The sequence below is a fragment of the Tursiops truncatus genome, chromosome 13, assembly GCF_011762595.2.
Source record: "Tursiops truncatus isolate mTurTru1 chromosome 13, mTurTru1.mat.Y, whole genome shotgun sequence".
NCBI lineage: Eukaryota > Metazoa > Chordata > Mammalia > Artiodactyla > Delphinidae > Tursiops > Tursiops truncatus.
Window position 1 is genome coordinate 17,965,538 of NC_047046.1, and position 19,265 is coordinate 17,984,802.

The 19,265-nt window shown below is 53.1% G+C and overlaps 1 protein-coding gene across 7 annotated transcripts in view; it reads left to right on the plus strand.

Moving 5' to 3' along the window:
• SSH1 (slingshot protein phosphatase 1) overlaps window positions 1-16,355 on the plus strand; it is a 62,222-nt gene extending 45,867 nt beyond the window's left edge. For all 7 annotated transcript variants that reach the window (XM_073790235.1, XM_073790237.1, XM_033837084.2 and 4 more), the window contains 5 exons: window positions 694-740; window positions 2,439-2,585; window positions 4,100-4,300; window positions 6,402-6,945; window positions 10,219-16,355. In XM_073790235.1, coding sequence (XP_073646336.1) covers window positions 694-740; window positions 2,439-2,585; window positions 4,100-4,300; window positions 6,402-6,945; window positions 10,219-11,445 — 2,166 coding nt within the window. In that variant the 3' untranslated portion in view covers window positions 11,446-16,355. The remainder of the gene's footprint in view (window positions 1-693; window positions 741-2,438; window positions 2,586-4,099; window positions 4,301-6,401; window positions 6,946-10,218) is intronic.
• Window positions 16,356-19,265: the final 2,910 nt, after the last annotated feature.

The following is a 19,265-nucleotide window of genomic DNA, read 5'->3' on the forward strand; positions in this document are numbered from 1 at the left end:
CATTTATAGCTTCTTAAAAAAGAAAGAGAAAGAAAAGGAAAGAACTGTACTGTTTGATTATATAGTTTTGTATCCTGCTTTAAAAAATTTTTTTTCGTTATGTGGTACTTCCCTGTGTCATTAAATATCCTCCAAAAGTATGATTTATTTTAACGGCTCCATCATATGATCTCTTCTTGTCGGACCTTTGGGTGGTTTCTGCTGTTTTGTTATAAATAACCGTAAATATCCTTGTACATATACCTCTGTGAATTCTGGGTGTTTCCTCGGGGTAGCTTTTTGTAAGTGGAATTTCTAGGTCAGAGGGTGGGAACTTTTTTAATATTGCCAAATACTTCCCAGAAAAGGTAAACCAATTCCTGCTCTAATCAGTGGTATGTGAAAGCGCCCTCTCCCGCGTGGGAGGTCAGAGGTCACTGCCTCTGGTGACAGGACCCTGCTGGAGTCTTAGGAAAGGGAGTGATGAGAGGGGGCAGGGTTTCCTCGACCAGCCCCTTTCCCTGACAGTGCCACGAACTCCTGGGGAACCTGCTCTGATCTCAGCCTCTTTGTATCAGCTCTCTTATCGGCCTCTGAGTTCGGGGGCCCATGAGATAGCCATCACCGTCAGGGCTAGCGCACACCGTGCATCCCGTAAGCAGCTCTGAGGCTGACGTGTGACACTCACGGGGGTTTGTGTGATCTGTCCCCCAGGGCTCTGAATGGAATGCATCCAATCTGGAGGAACTGCAGGGCTCAGGGTGAGTCTGCTCCCCTTGTCTTCCCTCATCCTTCCAGGCAGCTTAGAAACACTCAGCTCAGCCGTCCATTCGAAGCCGAGCCCTGGCGCTGCCTGCCTGCCTGGAATTGCCCACCCCAGTCTCCAAAGCAGCTGCCATCCTGATTTGCATAGCTAAACAGATGTGCTTCAGAATGCCATCTCCTGAATAATTCATGGGTTTTAGATTTTACTGGGGTTTAGAAATGTGTGTGTCAGGGAGAATGATTATAAATCACCCTCAAATAGTATAGGACAGCCTGGGTGCTGATGCGGCCACGAGCCCCCCGCCTCCCCCCTGCCCTGCAGAGATGCTGAGAGCACCAGTGTGGACACACTTACCGGTGGGCCAGTCAGCAACCCTGCTCCCCGGACCACTCCTGGTTCTCTCTGTGGTTGTACTTTTGAGCCTGGTGGGAATCTTGCAGCTAAATGCTCGGCGTTGGCCAGAAACACATGCCTGTCTCAATCTGAGAAAGACTCGGCAGCAGGGATAAAAAATGCTTAAACCTAGACCTTCAAGAACAGATGTCTGGACATTTTTTAAAAAAACAACACAGCCACAAAATCACCATCCTGTGGGTCTGACATGATGGCATTCTTGAATTACTGCATTTAAAAGTCAAGACTAAACAAAATCTTAAAATATATGTTTAGAACTACTGGTTAAGATGCGTTCTTTCAAGAGAAAGTGATCTTAAAGTATAGGGTGATGCTGTCCATGCTTTATCTTGCTGGGAATAAATAAATGATTTTAAAGGTTTTTCTTTTTTTTCCAAAGCATTTATAAGTATTGCTCTTATGAAATCTATTTGAGGTGTTTTCAAACTCCTGAAGTTATGTTGGTCTTCCAGGAATGTAAGTATTAAGGTTAGAGAACTATAGAACCTGAGTTAGCTGGGTTAGCAGACCCTCCCAACTATTTATTTATTTACAGCCTGCCTTGTTTCAAAAAGGAGTTAAGGCAGTTCCCAAGGACATAAAAAATGGATGGATACATTCAGCTTTTTAACTACTTAAAAGTGGAGACGTTGGTTTTATTTATTTATTTATTTTTCTTTTGCTGTACGCGGGCCTCTCACTGTTGTGGCCTCTCCCGGGCCTCACGCTGTTGTGGCCTCTCCCATTGCGGAGCACAGGCTCTGGACGCGCAGGCTCAGCGGCCATGGCTCACGGGCCCAGCCGCTCCGCGGCATGTGGGATCCTCCCGGACCGGGGCACGAACCCGCGTCCCCTGCATCGGCAGGCGGACTCTCAACCACTGCACCACCAGGGAAGCCCTGATTTTATTTTATTTTTTTAAAAGCCTCTGTATACTCATAAGAGTTACGAATTTTGAAACTTCAAAGGAGTTAAGAAATGTATTTGGGGGATACGTGTGATTACTTTCCAGAATCAACGTTGCTCAGCAATGCTTTGGGTGGAGCTTTCTTTTTATAAGTCTTTTAGGCAGAAATTTGTTTTTTATCATAAATATAATGTATTCTCATCATGTAGAGGGTATTTAGAAGATACCAAAAAAACCCCAAAGACCACCACTATGAAGTCCTGCCATAAAAACACAGACCCTTTATAAATGTGTATTTAATTTTTTCTCTGCTCAGTTTGTCGTTACTTTGGTTTTTGTCGATACACATTCTGATTCTCCAATTTGTTCTTTTTTTTTTTTTTCTCATTGCAGTGTTGACTACATTTTAAACGTCACTAGAGAAATAGATAATTTTTTCCCTGGCTTATTTGCGTATCATAACATCCGAGTCTATGATGAAGAGACCACAGACCTCCTCGCCCACTGGAACGAGGCGTACCATTTTATAAACAAAGCAAAGTAAGTGGGCGGAGAAGTCAGAGAAACCAGGCTGGGGAAGAAGCTGACCGGCAGCCGCAGGGTGGGCAGACATTAATGGTGACCCCAGACACAGCTGCCTCCTGGCTTGAGGGGCCTGTGACGTCTGATGGGCCTCTGGTTTTAGAGTGCTGGACCCCAAGCATCGAAAGGGCCAAGTCACTGATCTTCTCCAGGGGTCCCCAGATGAGCTCGTTCTCTTTCGCCTGCCGTGACATTTGACCCCCGTTTCGTCATTAGCCCTGGCTGCAGGCAAGGCCCCTGTACCAAGCGGACACTCTTGGGAGCTCTGTGCGTGGGGAGTCACAGAGCCAGAGGAGAGAGGAGGGCGGGCGGATCGTACATGACTCAGAGCACCTTTGGGGCTGCTTCCCTGGAGAAATCTACTCAGAAATCTACTCGGGCAGATGCCTGAGCTGTGGCCCACCTCCACCTGAGTTAGTGTGACTCCTGTTCACGTAGAATGGGATGGACCATCAGAGGTCCCCACTGCCCCGAGCCTGTCACTGCTGTCACGTGTCTTTTGTCCTCACTGAAGTCAGGACCAGAAAGAGACAACTCTTTGAGATGCTCTCAAGAGACACTTCCTCTTCTGCTTTGCACCCAGGTCAAAGCTCCATGATGTAGGACCAAATCTTAGTTCCCCTGGGTTCCTGGGGGATAGACTTTGGCAGTCCAAAAAAACCCCTGAGGTTTGAGGATGAACTTTAAGCTTGGGGTATAGGAAATGAGCCTGCTCCCGCCGAGCAGGTGTGCTGCTTCTAATGTAAACAGGCAGGCTGGCCGGCCTACCTCCTGTACAAATAAACTTTCACGGGTGCAGCCCTCCCTAGCCTGGTGCCCCTCACCTTTGTGAGCAGGCGACAGCTAGAGCAACAGTGTTCCTGGCCTTGCCATGTCTGTTAAATCAGCCTCGCCTGGGCTGGTAGCGTCTCCCTACAAAAAGCCTATCGGCCCATCTGTTTCCTTTGGCTTCTTTCTCTGGTGGCCAAGTCAAGTGCTGCGGGCTCACGCTGGCTCCTTGACTCTCCTGTCTGCCGAGGCACTCTCTCTGCCAGGGGCCCGGTGGCTTTCAGTTCGCTGACCCTGTTTCTCTACAGTAACCTGCTCCCTGTCTCCATCTGCTCTAGCAGCTGAGTGAGTAGCTTGTGCAAATACCCCTTTTGCTGCCCAGTTGCTTCATGCCTGAGGGGCTCTGGTCTCCCGGCCGATCCCAGCCACCTGGGAAGGCGCCCGAATGGGGAGCTTTCTCCCTGCAAAACTTGGCCCGGCCAGGCCAGATTGATCTTGATTTCCCATTGTATGCTAATTGATTTTGAAGTGAAGTTATTTCCTACTGAGGGTGTGTGGACGTCTGCTGCCTAAACATCAGGACCTCAGAGGGTTTGGGCAATGAGATAACTTCAGGGTTTAAAAAAAAAAGATCCATTGTGCCAGGCCTGAGAGAATGCAGTTGTATCAACTTTTGTCTTCTCCCCCCACCCCCGCGGCTGCAGGAAGAACCACTCCAAGTGCCTGGTACATTGCAAAATGGGCGTCAGTCGCTCTGCTTCCACGGTCATAGCCTACGCGATGAAGGAATTTGGCTGGCCCCTGGAGAAAGCCTACAACTACGTGAAGCAAAAACGCAGCATCACACGCCCCAACGCGGGCTTTATGAGGCAGCTGTCTGAGTATGAAGGCATCTTGGACGCCAGGTGGGTGCCTGTCTGCAGAGAAGAATTGGCAGAGCCGAGCTCCGGAAGCCCTGCCGCCCAGCCGGCCGGGGCTGCCGGCCACATCCCAGCCGTGCTCCCGTTTGGCCCAGCGGTGGCTTCCACAGCCAAAATCCTGCCTCTTGGGGTTGGGGGGAGCTGGTTTGAGAAAAACAACGATTGTTTGGGGTTTGATTAGTGGTTTCCAGGAGGGATCTGTGCTTATTGTGTTGGCATGTAAAGCTGTTTTTCAGTTGGAGGGAGCAGGGCACGGCTTCTAATCCAAGGCAGGACTCCGTGTGAGTCTCGGCCCGGGGCTGCCCCGTTTCCTGAGCACCTGCTCTGTGCCAAGCCCGTGCCAGGCTTCACCGCAGGGCAGCTCCAGGGACTGCAGAGGCAGCCCTGGGCCCACCGCTGACGAGCTGGTAGCTCAGGGGAAGCTCATCAATCTTCCCCCCCACCCCCGCCTCAGTCTCCTCTGACGAGTTAAGAACTAATCCCCCGATAGGATTGTTGTAAAATTTCCACGAGCACCGTGCAGCTGCTTTGCTAGACCCGGCTCACGGTCAGTGATGACATAGCTGCTTTGTAATTCTCTACCCACCACCTCCACCCACCCACCCCACCATGAAAAAGGTCTGCAGAGGACAGGGGATCCCCTGTGGGGAGTAAGGAGTAAGGAGTAAGGAGTAAGGAACTGACGCTGGAGGTTAAGGTGTCCCATGTCACACAGCCAGTGGGTGGCCCAGGGATCGGGGGGCACGCCCGGGTCTGTCAGCCTCTGGGGCTCCCGTGCAAAGTGATCCTGCCCCCATGGAGGGGTCCCCCAGTGACCCCAGGTGGATCGCTGCTGGACTTAGGGACTCACTTTGCCCCTGTTCCTTTTCTGTTCAATCTGTCCAAGGCCTCGCTGGGTTGTTTCTGCCTGGTGTTGTGAGGAGGCCACAGGCTAAGTCCACCAGCTTCTTGGCCACGTTTGGGGAAGCAACTGGCGGGTCTGGAGAACAGCTCCGGACATCTCTGGACTCCTTCACTGTCAACCAGAGAGCAGCTGGACAGGTGCTCAGGCAGGGCCGAGGGGGACAGCGGGGGAGGAGGAAGGGGCACATTCTGCTCTCGCCTCCGGTAGCCCTTCAGTCATTTGCTGCCATCAGGGGTTTGCAGGCCCACCAGGGGTTGCCAGGCCAGGTTCACAGCAGCACAGCACTGACCTTGAATTATAGCCCCGTCTGCGGGCCCACTTGGCCTTGCGCGGAACGTGCACACAGAGCAGATGGCCGTGAATGACCGTGTTGCTCCCTCGCATTGAAGAGCAACAGCAAACCCTTAGTTTGCACGTCCTTCTATGTTTACTTCTTTCTCCTCTTAACCGTCGCCACCCTGGATGTTGGTGATCCTCTGAGGTTAATGGAGGCGACTCACTTACCTGATTTCACTCTGAGCCTCTTTCTTCTTTTTTTTTTTTTAACCCTCACGTTTAAGAAATGTGTCATAAAAGTAATAACACAGCATTAGAAGACTTATTTTAAAAACTGACCTGTAATCTCTCTGACCTACACAAATATTTCCAATTTTCTGGCATCTCCGCAGCTTTATTCAGGTGCATTACGTGTTTACATGGTCGCGTTAGTGTGTATAAGTCTTTATCGACTCTCTACTTTGATCCGCGTTACTTCCCTACGACGTAAGTAGGAGAGGATGGGGTTTCTTATTTGACAGATGGGGAAACAGAGACGGAACATCCGTGGCATGACCAGGTTCGCCAGGAGAGCTGGGACACTAGGATCATGATAGGATTCCAGGTCCAGACCCCCTTCCCATGTCTGCGATATCCTTATCACATGACAAAGTTGTTTACGTGATCCCACATGGGTCATACGTGCGGGATGCCATATGTACGGGAGCCATGATGACTTAGGGTCCTAAGGCTATTTCCATCATTCTCGAATTTCTTGGGGGTCAATGAACCGAGAGAGGCTTTACCCAGGTGAGCCCCTGGTGTCCACCCGGGCCTTGGACTGCCCCTTGCTGGCTCCCCACCCCCTTCCTCCCAGGACCCTTGGGCACTGGCGTCTGCTGACCTTCCTCTGCCTTCCTTCCCCAGCAAACAACGGCACAACAAGCTGTGGCGCCAGCAGCCTGTGGATGACCCAGCGGGGCCTGGGGACTTCCTGCCGGAGACCCTGGACGGCAGCCCGGAAGCCCAGCCGCCCTGCCTGGACGCCGCCGCCCAGCCTGGGTTCCCGGGCAGCGGGACCCCGGGGGGACCCGCTCTCCCCTGCTGTCTCCGGCGACTCTCAGACCCCCTGTTGCACTGCCCCAGAGACGAGACGGGCGGCTGGGTCCCCCTGGAGGATCTGGAGAGGGATGCTCTGCTGGAAGAAGCCGCTCAGCCGGCAGAGGCATCCAAGCCGGCCGGACACGCCCCAGGAGGTCCTGGACTCTGTGAGAAGGAAGTGAAGAAGAAACCAGAGTTTGGGAGCCCCCACGCCCGGGGTGGCGCGTCGCCGCAGGTGGAGGAGATGGAAAGGGAGGAGGCCCCGGGAGCAGGGAAGTGGGGGCAGCCTGTTACTGAGCTCGATAACCTGCTGAATTGGGAAAACCTAAATAACAACAACAGCAAGAGGAGCTGCCCGGACGACTTCGAGGTAGGCCTGGGGCCGCGAGGGGGTGGCGGCACGCACGCCATTTCTGCCCCGGGGGCAGCCCCGCAACAGCTGCCTCTGCCAGCTCAGTGGGTGGCTTTCCGTGCGATTCTGCAGGCCGACGGGGATGGTAGACGACGAGGACCCGGGACCCCTGGGGAATGGTGACCATCCCCCACGCCCTCTTCACCCCGGTGCCTCATTCACGTCCGAGGCAGAGTTTCAAAGTCTTTCCTTTTTTCTTATGTAAAACATAAAACATATAACTTATGGGAATTTCCTGGCGGTCCGGTGGTTGGGACTCCGCGCTTCCACTGCAGGGGGCCCGGGTTCGATCCCTGGTCAGGGAATTAAGATCCCGCATGCCACAAGCCATGGCCAAAAAAACCCCACAAAACATATAACTTCTCACTCAGCTTCAGCCTTTACCAGTGTATGGCTTTTCTTCCTTTCGTCTCACCCCCATCCTCGTTCCCATACCCTGGATTCTCCTGAAACAAATCAAATCCCAGATCTGTCGTTTCCATCCCAAACGCTTCCGTTTATAACCTATAACCATAACACCGCTGCCACCTTGGAAAAGCCGACATCATCAAGTATCTAGCCTTGCAACTCAGACTCTAATGCTTAATTAACTCCAGCAGTCCCTTGTAGCTCTCATACTTCGTGGGTTATTTGCAACAGGGCTTTTGCCTCAACCTGCCACTTGCTCAGAAAATCAAGAATTCCTCCAGCCTTTTTCCTCCTCCAAGTGGCCCACGCGTGGAGGCTGGTTTTGTGGAGGGACGTCCTCTGTTGCCTGGTCTTGGGTTCTGCCCTCTGCTCTGCTGCTGGCTCGCCCTGGCCCGGGGGCAGGAAGCTTCATTTCCCATGGCCTGACCACCCACCTCCTGGGCCAGCTGTGATTCTCTAGTAAGAGCACTGGGGAGGCAGATAGAGGCATCCCCTTGTACAGAGAGTTCGCCATCATCACGTTATAATGCAAACAAAACTGGGAAGTTAAATCTCCCGTACTCCAAATCAGGACCCAGATTCCAAACTGAATAGTAATTACTCTCGAATTTCCCTCACCGCTCACCTTCCCTTTAAAGAGCAAATGCCCATCAAGATAGATGATATAAAACCTCTCTGTCCGGGACAGTGGTACCTCGGTTGGTCCGAGATGACGTAGCTGTGAGTCGTAGAATGGGGACCACGAGAGAAGCCTGGATAAGAAGATAAACGAAGGACCCAGCCTTCCTTTTCTGGCCAGAGTGTGGATGGGTGACATTATCTAGGGACTAGGACCTAGAGACAGGCATCCATTCACTTGTTCAAGTTGTGTTTATTAACTCCGGGGCCAGATTGGTGAGGGGGTACAGCTGTAAGGTAGTTCAGCACACGTGGTCTTACAGGGAGATGGGAGGTAAACATGTAAGGATGTAACAAAGAAAACATACAGGTGGTGCTCGGTGTGGTGACACGGGTAAGGTGGGAGGGGAGGGGATGAGACGGAGCTGGCCGCGCAGAGAGCCAGGAGGAGAATCTTCTGGGCCCAGGCCCCTGAGGGTGGAAAGCTTGGCCTGGCTGAGGGGCAGTGGCTGAGGCGCAGCTGGACAGGTGGCCGGGCACGCGGGGCCTTGGGGCATGATGGCAGGGCCCTGCGCGTGTCCTCCCAGGGCGCTGGGAAGCATGGGAGGGCGTTAGGTGGTTGGTGACAAGGCCCCTCTGGCAGTGGTCTGCAGGCAGACTGATGGGGTGAGATGGAAGCCAGGCATCTGAGATGGGGGTGGCTCAGAGGATGGGACAGGGACCGAAATGCACAGCTTAGGAGGCATCCAGAGACAGGGCCCTCGGCGGGCAGGGACTGTCTTGCTCGTAGCCCCTGCGCCCAGTGCAAGGCCTGGCACAGGACAGGCGTGCTCCCTAAGTAGGAGCTGGATGAATGAATTCCCTCCTCCCTTGTCTCCCCATGAGCTCTGAAAGGTGCTCCCACCGTGGTAGATTTTACCACGGTTTAGGACGTTAGATTCTAAAGGTTTTAGAAGAAACAAACATATAGACACTTTGGTCAAAGCTTCAGGAAAATGTCTGTGTTCGGTCCTCACCACAGGGGTGACCAAGCCCCACTGGTCGACCTGGAAACCAGCCCCAGGAATCCTGACCAGGATAGGGTCCTGCAGGAGACCTGGCCCCCTACCTGCCCCACCAGGCGCTCTCCACACGCCCCCTTGCAAGCCTCCAGGAATCGGGGCTGGGTTTCCCATTGACTCCTCCAGGACTGGACCGGACCCTGACTCCTTAGCTTGCGGGGACCTCGGGCTGCCACACAGGATGGTACGGGTCCCTGACACAACAGAGGGGCAGGGAGAAACCTTTTGCCAAGAAGGCTTGGTTTTCAACCGCCTCAGGAGTCTCACAGTGAAACAACTCGCGAGGGAAGAGAGTCACCCTCTTGCCTCCACTTCTGCGGTTCTCGGCTGGGTCTTGGCCCAGAGGAGCAGCCCTGGTGCCTTTCGATGGGCGCATGAGGGAGTGAGGGCTTGGCCTGCCCATCAGGAGGAGGGCGGGATGGAGAGGCCCACGTTGAGCTCGCAGAGACCCCCAGTGACCAGAGGCAGGGCGTTTCTTGGGAAGTGGTGCAAACGTGCTTTCCACTGGTGTATGAAACCCACCTCTGCCTGGCCCCCTCCTCGGGGTCGTGGGCACCCGTGTTTGGGTCTGTATTAGAGTCTTTCCCGAACCGTTTCTGCCTTTGGCCACCTCTCTGTGAAGAGCACAGTTAGATGGTGGTTCCTTGAGCCATGCTCTGTTGTGCCAGACAGGAAGGGTGCTGTCTTCAGGCTGCAGACTCCAGACCCTTTCTGAAAGGGAGACACAGCTACTGTGCCAGAAATGTTATTTCACTAATTCTCACGAGGCCGTGAGGGGAAAGGGTGAGGCGAAGTCACTCTGGTTTCCAGGCAACACCAGAGGCTGGAGAGGGTCATTTGGTGCAAGTGGCGGAGGCGGAGTTGAGAAGGGAGGCCCTTGGAGGCCCTGCTCCTGGCCGTGTGGCCGAAGGTTTGCCCAGGACTGTGGGCTCGTAGCTTCCGGGAAGTTCGATTCAGTGTCTCTAACTCATCCCTAACCTGCATTAGTCACGGTCATATGGGTTCCGAGAGGGCCGTATCCCAGCCCCAGCTGAAGTGAGAGCACTGCCAGCCCAGTGCCTGCCCCAGCCCTGCCTCCTGCCCTTCTTGTACTTTTCGGGCTTAGGCTTGCGTCACGCCCTCACGATGTTCTTGTCCTTTTCAGCACGATGCGATCTTTGGGATCCTTAACAAAGTGAAGCCTTCCTACAAATCCTGCGCCGACTGCATGTACCCTGCAGTCAGCGGGATTCCCGAGGCCTTCGGGGAGCGATGCAAGAACCCCGGTGCTCCCGCCATCTGCACCCAGCCCACCTTCCTGCCCCACCTCACGTCTTCCCCCATGGCCCATGTGGCCAGCAGGTCCCGAGCTTCAGAGAAACTGTCCTCTGGCCCAACCGAAACTCCCCCATGCCTACCACCAGCAGGCTCGAGGAGGCCAGACATCAGTAGCCCTGGGGCTGGGGCTGCCCCAGAGCTACCAGCCAGCCTTTTGGAACCTTCCAGAGAGACTCACAAAGTCCTACCAAAGTCCCTCCTTTTGAAGAATTCTCACTGTGTTAAGAACGCTCCCAACATGGAAGTAGCGAAGGACGACTCGCCACCCAAGAAAGATCCGAAGCCAGCCAAGGACCTGCGGCTCCTGTTCAGTAAAGAAGCCGAGAAACCGACAGCCAACAGCTACCTGATGCAGCACCAGGAATCCATCATCCAGCTGCAGAAGGCGGGCTTGGTCCGCAAGCACACCAAAGAACTAGAGAGGCTGAAGGGCACGCCGGCCGACCTGGCGGCCCCCTGCAAGGATGGCCCCGCCAGCAGGCTGGAGGCCAGCATCCCCGAGGAGAGCCAGGACCCGGCTCTGCCTGGCCAGGCCCAGGGCGACGAGAAGCCCGAGGCTGGCCCCCCTCCGTCAGAAGGAGCCCCACTGAAGAGCCCCCCGCTCTTCCTCTGCCGCCCAGACCACACCAGTCACTTCTCAAAAGACTTCCTGAAGACCATCTGCTACACCCCGACCTCATCCTCCATGAGCTCCAACCTGACCCGGAGCTCAAGCAGCGACAGCATCCACAGCGTCCGTGGGAAGCCCGGGTTGGTGAAGCAGCGCACGCAGGAGATCGAGACCCGGCTCCGGCTGGCGGGCCTCACGGTCTCGTCCCCGCTCAAGCGCTCTCACTCCCTCGCCAAGCTCGGGAGCCTCAACCTCTCGACGGAGGACCTGTCCAGTGAGGCCGACGTGTCCACCGTGGCTGACTCCCAGGATGCCAGGTTGAGCGAGTCTTCCTTCTTGCATGAGCCCCCAGTGGCCCCCAGGACCCCAACTGCAACCTCTAAACCATCAGGGAAATCTGCCCCGGAAAACTTGAAAAGCCCTTCGTGGATGAGCAAAAGCTGACCCGCCTTTGGCTGCGTTTGGACTTCTGTGATCCCTCCTTTTGTTTCACTGTGGATTTTGGTCCACCCCTTCTGTCTTGATTTCCTTTAAATAATTGGCGTTATCCTTACTTTTCCTCCCCTCTTGCGGCAAAGGGGAGAAGAAGAAACAACAATACCTAACATACAGCACAAGAAGAAAGGGGAGCATTGGTTTTGTGGCCTGGGGGAACCAGCAGCTGTTGACCAGTAGACTCTGACTCCAAATGAGGTGTTCCGGGTGCTTCTCGTGTGTTAAGAAGAGCATTTATACAGTGATGCACACACATCAAAAATCCTCTGGCACGGGGCTTCCCTGGTGATGCAGTGGTTAAGAATCCGCCTGCCAATGCAGGGGACACGGGTTCGAGCCCTGGCCCGGGAAGACCCCACATGCCGCAGAGCAACTAAGCCCGTGCGCCACAACTACCGAGCCTGCGCTCATAGAGCTCACGCTCTGCAACAAGAGAAGCCACGACAATAAGAAGCCCGCTCACCGCAGTGAAGAGCAGCCCCTGCTCGCCACAACTAGAGAAATCCCGTGCACAGCAATGAAGACCCAACACAGCCAAAAAACAAAACATCCTCCGGCACAACCTGCAAAGGAATAGCTGTGGCATTGGCATCGCCACCACGGCACGTGTCCTAGCTCATTCAGGCCCTTCTGGGAAAACTCCTGGATGGCAGTAGAAGTCCTACCTCTGATCCTGCTCTGCTTTTTATTTTTAAACTCCGATAATGACCAAGGCTCATTCCAGGGAAAAATGCTGTGTCAGAAAAGATTTTTCCGAAAGAGAACTTTCTGTTGTGCGGTTGTCAGGACCCCAAAAAGTATTAAGACTTTTAAGGTGCCTGCGCCAAACACTGCTAGTTAAAGTGACATGAAGGCGCGAATGCTGCTGTCAGACCAACTCCAGGGTGAGTGGAGGTCCTCTGAGCAGCTGACTTGCCTGTCCTGGCGTGTTGTCACAGCTGAGTGACGTGTGTCTGGCCGGCCCTGGGGTGAGGTGGGGGGAAATGTGTGTGGGGTCCTCAGTTTGTTGCTAAAGGTCAGTCTCCAGTTGTCCCCCATCTGGGGAGAAGGACCCACAAAGTATCATTGAGTCTTATCTGCTGCGGAACCCAATGCGGTCGTGTTGTGGTTCGTAGGGACTCAAGTGTCTGGCGGGGCCGGGGATTCTGAGATGTGGGTCACCCCGTCAGGAGCCCCAGCACTCAGGTTCATTTGGTCACATGTACTCACGTTTGGGGAGGAAAAGGAGATTTCAGCAGTGAGGAACGCTCAGTCACTCTCAAGGAACAACTTAGCAGCAGCTTCTCTGAGAAGTGGGACTGGGGGAAGCCCTGGCAGGTGTTTACAGTCGCCCCTTCTTGCGGTGAGAACGCTGCTTCCTGTTTCTCTGCGGCTCTTCCCAGTGGGCAGGACAGCATGTGGTCCTGAGTGTCCCTGGGAGTAGTCCCTCTAAGGATCTTGAGTGGAGGGACTCCTCTGATGTTGGCCAGCAAGACAGGATGTTAAAATATTTTGGAGAGAGAGAAGAGGTCTGTTAAGTTTAATTCAGGGGTCAGCAAACCATGGTGTATGGCCCCAAGAGCTAAGATTGTTTTTTATAGTTTTAAGGGATTATCAAAAAATTAACAAATAGGCGACAGAGACCATGTAGCCTGCAAAGCCTAAGCTAGCTACCTTGCGATCAGGCTCTTTATAGAAAACTTTCGCCGAGCCCTGGCCAGTGAAACTAGAAATCCTTCAAGGGCCAGCCAAATTCCAAACGTGGGCAAATGAGTCGCCCTCTTACGTTGGTCAGAACCGGGCCCCCAAGAGTAGCCCAGGCAGGGTCTGCAGGAAGAAGGCTAGTCCGTATTTCAGCTAGTGGGTAGAGTTTTTGCAAAAACCCTCTCTCCGGAAACTTTTTCTCCCTGGCCTTATTTTTTTTTATTAAAGTATACGTTATTTTACCCTATCGGAATTTTTTTCCCACCACTGTCAACTGAAATCAGCTTAAAAGGTGATTATCCACTTATTGCGGAAAACCCAGTTGGGTTTCCTCCTCTCTCTCAGCCAACAAGAGCACAGTCTCAAAAAATATATATCAGGTTCAGTGTTTTGCCAAATTAAATTTCATGTGGTGGATCAACTTTTGTGTCAAAATAATTCTTTAAATTTGATGATGCCAGGCTTATGTTGGTTTTTTAACCATGCCTGGGTATGATACAGTTTTGAAGACCTTAATTTTGAAAGCCATAATTTTTCTTATCTAGTTAAAGGGTGGGAGGAGGATTACGAGTACTAGTGGGTCTCTGGCTTTTGGCAAAGTTATCCATTCGCTGTCGGGAGCTAGTCTATCGGTATCTAAACAGACCAGGGCCCAGGTGCCCATCATCAGAGCAAAATGAAGCATTCTTGATGGATGACACTGTAGCCTGGAGAAGAGGGTGAAGGCTTTTCTCTGAGACCCAGATCAGTGGCACACAAACATATGGCAGATTGCTATTTTAAATGTTACACTAACAAGACAAGAGCATTCTCCCAGGCTTGGAGACACCTTGGCAAAGACAGATTCATACCGGTCTCTGAAAAGCCATAAGCTGTGCCACATCTTGACCAGTGCTTCACCTGTAAGCTTAGCAGATGGGGGAGATTCCGAATGGAGGCGGCAGTGGTTTATGCTGTGAAAGTCACTGATTTTGGTGACCGCCATCTTCGTGGAATGCCTTTGTCGAACTAGGCAAGAACAAAAGCTTTCTAAATAAGCTCAGTACCCTGTGAATTCAGCTGCATTTCCTCTTCCACCTCACCTTTCCCTCCCTTGCACTCTCATTCACGTGGCATGCCAAAATTAGAGCGAACTCCTCTAGGTCTTCCTCTTGCAACGATACAGGGAGGTCTTCTCATCAAGTTTTGTTGTGTCGAAGAGGAGAGGTGGTCACAGAGAGAGGGGAAACCGTGCTGCCCTTGATCGGGACCTGACCTTGCCGATTTCCATGTCTTTGCCTTGTAGCTACTTCAGGGCCTTGGAGCAATGTGCATCATTCCATGAACTTCTTGACAACAAGGTTCTTGCCCCCAGTCTCACCTGCCTCCTTGGTCTCAGTGCAGGCGCCAGTGCCAGCCTCTCGGCTGCCAGACAGCTCTCTGCTGGGTTGGAGGTACCCGGTCCATCAGGCGAGCAGGTTACTCTGTCCAGCTCCCTTCCGCTCCATCCCACCCTCTCCAGCTAAAAAGCATTCCAGCCCTTTCTAAAGCCTTTTCCCTCCTGGATAAGCCCAGAGGATGCCTGGGATGGAGCCAAAGAGGCCATAGAATTAACATCGTCAGGACAACCCTGTACGTCGGCACTGTGCACAGGTGCCATCCCAGGAGGCTGATGGATCCCCTGCTCCCCTGGGGCCCCTGCTCCCTAGTGAGAGGAAATGCTGTCATGTAGTCGAGAGCATGTGAGTAACCTCACCCAAAGTGTCCGAAGAGCGACTTGCTGTCTGTTGGCTGGAAACGCTTGGTGCCAGAACACATTTCCCAGAACCCTGCTCTGGCTCGCCACCCGGCAGGGCTTCCCCGCCCCCACGCGGCCGGCACAGTGACGGCCGCCCCTTCACCTCCGGCAGGGGAGCCAGGCGGGCAGGAGATTTGTGACATCGGGACAGCGTGGTGCAGGGTCACCGGCTGCTGTCCCACCCCCAGCGTCTCCCCGACGCGGCATGCCAAATGAAGGTACTTATGGACCCCCGTGCTCAGCTCCTTGGTCTTTTTATTGTCTGCTCTGCAGTTGAATACGTATGTGTATGAGTTCACTCTGCACAAATATATATATTTGAATCTGTCTGTCTATCACTTGAATCAGAGCATCACGTGCATCCCTCCTCCCTCACGTACACGCACACTGTGTCACCCGAGCTATGAAGCGGGTCCCCTTGAACGGTCTGGAGCGACGCAGTGCGGTGCTGCCCTCGGTGGGTGTGGATGTGACCACCTCGTCTTTGTCTTGCAGTGGGTGCTGCAGCCCCGGCCTGTGTCGGTCTCTTAGCAGGAGTCTTAGAACCAGACCCCCGGTCCTCTGCTGTCCTTTCTGTCGGCCGCGCTGCTCACGGAGATGGCCGCTCCCTCCCTGCCTCCTTCCTGACACTGTAATTATTGTTTTACAATCGAGTGCCTTAATAATAGTTTACAAATACTATGTATTTATGGGCAACCGTTAAGCTCTCGCCTTCTGTGATTGGATACTTTGCCTCGTCAGTGGTGGTTGGCGTTTTTAGGGCTGGAGCTTGCCTGCCCCGTGCTTGTGCTGGTCTGTTGTGCGGCTTCTCGCACCTGCCCGCAGCCAGGCCAGGAGCGTTGCTAGAAACGGCGCTGGCGGTTTCTGTTGGCAAGGCGGGCACGGTTTCAGCTACGGCCCGGTCCGTAGTAAGCGAGGAAAGAACGGGATTGGTTTGCTGGCCAGCCGGTGGGGGGGTGGCGCGGTCCAGGCTCCCCCTGGACCGCAGCCCAGCCCCTCCCCTGTTCCCCCCATCACGCAACTGTACTCCTGTTCAGTAGAGTTTTTATTACCACCTAGGCCCCCCCTGTTTCCCTCTCTACTGGTATCCTGAGCTCTTTGCAACAAAATGCAGGTACAGACCGCCATCAGGAGCTCCACAAGATGGGCTGCCCTTTGGTTGTCAGAAGCCGCCAGTGGGTTCCAGTGTGTTGTGTTATGATATCAATGATTTTTTTTTATTATATTGTTTTTCTTCTTGTTTTTTTTATATTATATATTTAAAAGGCAGTATCTTTTGTACTGTGAATTTGCAGTAGAAGATGCAGAATGCACTTTTTTTTTTTTTACTTCTGTTGGTGTGTACTGTATATAGTCTGTGTGCTTCCTGTGATGAAAATAAACTTTTTCTTTATAAATGCCTGATGACCTCCAAACTTGTGCCAAAAAGCAACAGCCTCTTCCGCCCTTGCCAGGAGACTCGGTTGCAGCTTCGTCATCATGATGGCCGGTCTTGACTGGGCATCTGCCATATGCTGGGCCCCATGCTAAACACCTGGACAGGTGAGACCAAAGAAAGAACCAGGGGAAGAAGGTCAGCTCCTGCAGGAATCATCCTTTTTCCTCCTGATCTCGCCAGTAAGGAAGAGCAGGCCCAGTTGTGGGTGGTCACTCGTATACCAAAAAAACCTGTCCCGTCCCTCCACCCCACCACCCAGGGTGGGACTTGGACTTGGGGTGGCATCTCTCCCTGCACAAGCGCTAAAGCTAGAGGTGTACTCAACAGAACCACCTTAGCTGCTCACACAGGAGAGGGGACAGTGGGAGCTCACTGTGGCTAGCGGCCAAGGCAGGAACCCCAGGGAATCCCAGTCGCTGGACACAGCAGAGGCTCATCTCGTGCTCAGGTCACAGACCACGGCAGGTCAGAGCTTTTGGTGGCTCTCCTCCCTTGGTGTCTAAGCCAAGTCAGGATGCTTCCAACAGAAAACCCTGCCTTCTTGGAGTTCTGTGCATCTAGCCGTGCCGCAGGGCAAAGAGCATGGGACTCACATTCCCTCTTCACCGCCTTTGGGTGCCACACATTACATTCCAACGCGCGAGTCACGTGGGTGAGCACTGACCATCTGCCACTAGTGCCTTGACGTGACCATGAAATTCCAGCGCCTGTGGATCCAGAAAAGACTTTGTTTAGTTCACCTAGACTTACTCTGCCCCTCACCTGGACTCACAGGACCAGAATGCAAGTTTTTCACTTTACAAAAAGAATTAAAACCGTCAGGCGGACCAGATTACTCTCATTTGCCGATTACCACATTGAGCCCTTCTAGGAAAATCTACACGTGAAGCCAAAGTATGGTTAGGAATTGCTTATTCAGTAGGAAATCAAAGCAAAAGGTGAGTGGTGTGACTGTACTCGTTGGTACCACCAAGCTGTAATGCAGCCCTCTCTGTAAGAGGTTTTTGGAACTGAACCACTGAGGGTCATGGTTCAGGACGCTCATCCTAGGAAAGGCTGGAGACACCTAACAAATTCTCTTCGGGCTGCAAACGTGAAACAGAGGCTGAGGGTGGGGCCCAGCACTCTGTATGATTCCAGTGGATTCCCTGGGAATTCTGATGCCATGTTTAGAAACCACTGAAATAAGAATGTGATGCAATTGAGTAGGCTTTCCCTTTGCTAGTTACAATCACATTCCACACATGCGTTCTGGAGACAACACCCACCCACATCGCCCTTGCAGAACGTGGGTGTTCCCAGATCATCAGATACTCTTTCACTCAAGTCCTCGGAGAACCTTCCTATAACTGACTGCTTTGATCCTGATTTCGTCCTCCTAGTAGCAATCCTGAGGTTGAATGTGATCCCAGGTCTCGCCGGCAGGGGGCGTGGTTGTGCAGGGGAGGAGCTGCATGCTGGGGGGTGGTGGGGGAGGCCCCTCTTGACAAGATGCTTGGAAGAGGTTCCAGAAAGCAGACCATGGAGGACAACGTGGCATTTCAAAAGGATTCACTTCATGGTAGGAAAGCCCTTTCCAAAGATGTCCAGCCGCAGTGCACAAAGTGAGCTCTGCCCAGAAAACACCACTCACCCACCCCTGCGCCCTCAACGAGGGAGCAGAAACACACTTCTGAGCCTTCCACGTACCCAGCACTTTAAAGAATCCCGTTGAATCCTCCAAAGGCCCTGTTGACGTTACCCTCCGTTTACAGTTGAAGAATCAGGCCTGCAGAGTGTAAGTCATTTGTCCAAGGTTACATCTCAAAAGTGGTGAAGCCAGAAGGTACTGCTCCTTCCCCACCTGAAACCCTCTGGGAGCTGCCCCCCACCCCAGAAGTAGGAAGCTGCGAGCTGAAGCTGCCTCTGATCTCCCTGTAGGTACCAGCAAGAAAACATCCGAGTCAGAGATGAAGCCTCCAGCCCTTGGGAAATCTGACCCACTTCGTGCTCCGAAGGCTATCCGGGCGGCACAAGGTGTGTTGCCCTCCCCCAAATCGGGTTCATCGTATTTTGCCTTTAAAGGGAAGCTGCTTATGCACCCTGAAGTATACTTGCAAAGGGTCCCGTTTTAGCCCCAAATTCCTTTTTTTGTAAATGGTTTCAGCAAGTCGAGCGTCAGCATTTGCGTGAGCAGAAACCGCAGCACAGAAAAGGATACACGGGAATCTGACCCTAAGAGACAGGTTCTCCCACAAGCGGTTGGAGGTGCCGAGCTCCCTCTGGTTTTGAAATAGGATGTCGCAACGGGTGAAGGACGATGCTACCTACCTCAAGGGGGCAATAATTTGAGAATTAGCTGATAATGTATGTAGACCTCTTCTGCCTGGCACACCACTCGCTGAGTAAGTCAGTGGCAGCTCTTACTGTTGGTACTGGCAGGAGGGATGGAGGGGAGGGAGGGGAAAAGGAAGTAAACTGCACTGAGCATCTACTACTCGCAGGTGTTTCATGTGTGTTGCTGAGTTGATCCTCACAGTAGATGTGGCTGTTTTACAAACGAAGAGGTGGAAGCTCAGAGAGCTTAGGTCACCTGGATAAGGGCCACACAGCCAGGAAGGGACAGAAGCTTGGGGTGCCTGACTCCAAACTCATACACTTTCTACCCCACCATCTTCTCTCCAAAGAAGACAGCCCTTAATGTACTTAGTGCGTAGTAAGCACTCAGTAAATATCAGATGAGAGTAAATGAACGAAATATGCTGTGAAAATGGGGCCCAAGTTTCATTCACCAAGACTGGGAAAGCTTGGGGACACCCATGACCGCCTAAACCACGTTCTCCCAGGACAGGGACATGAATCAGACACCTCTGGGGCCCCAGCACACTGGGC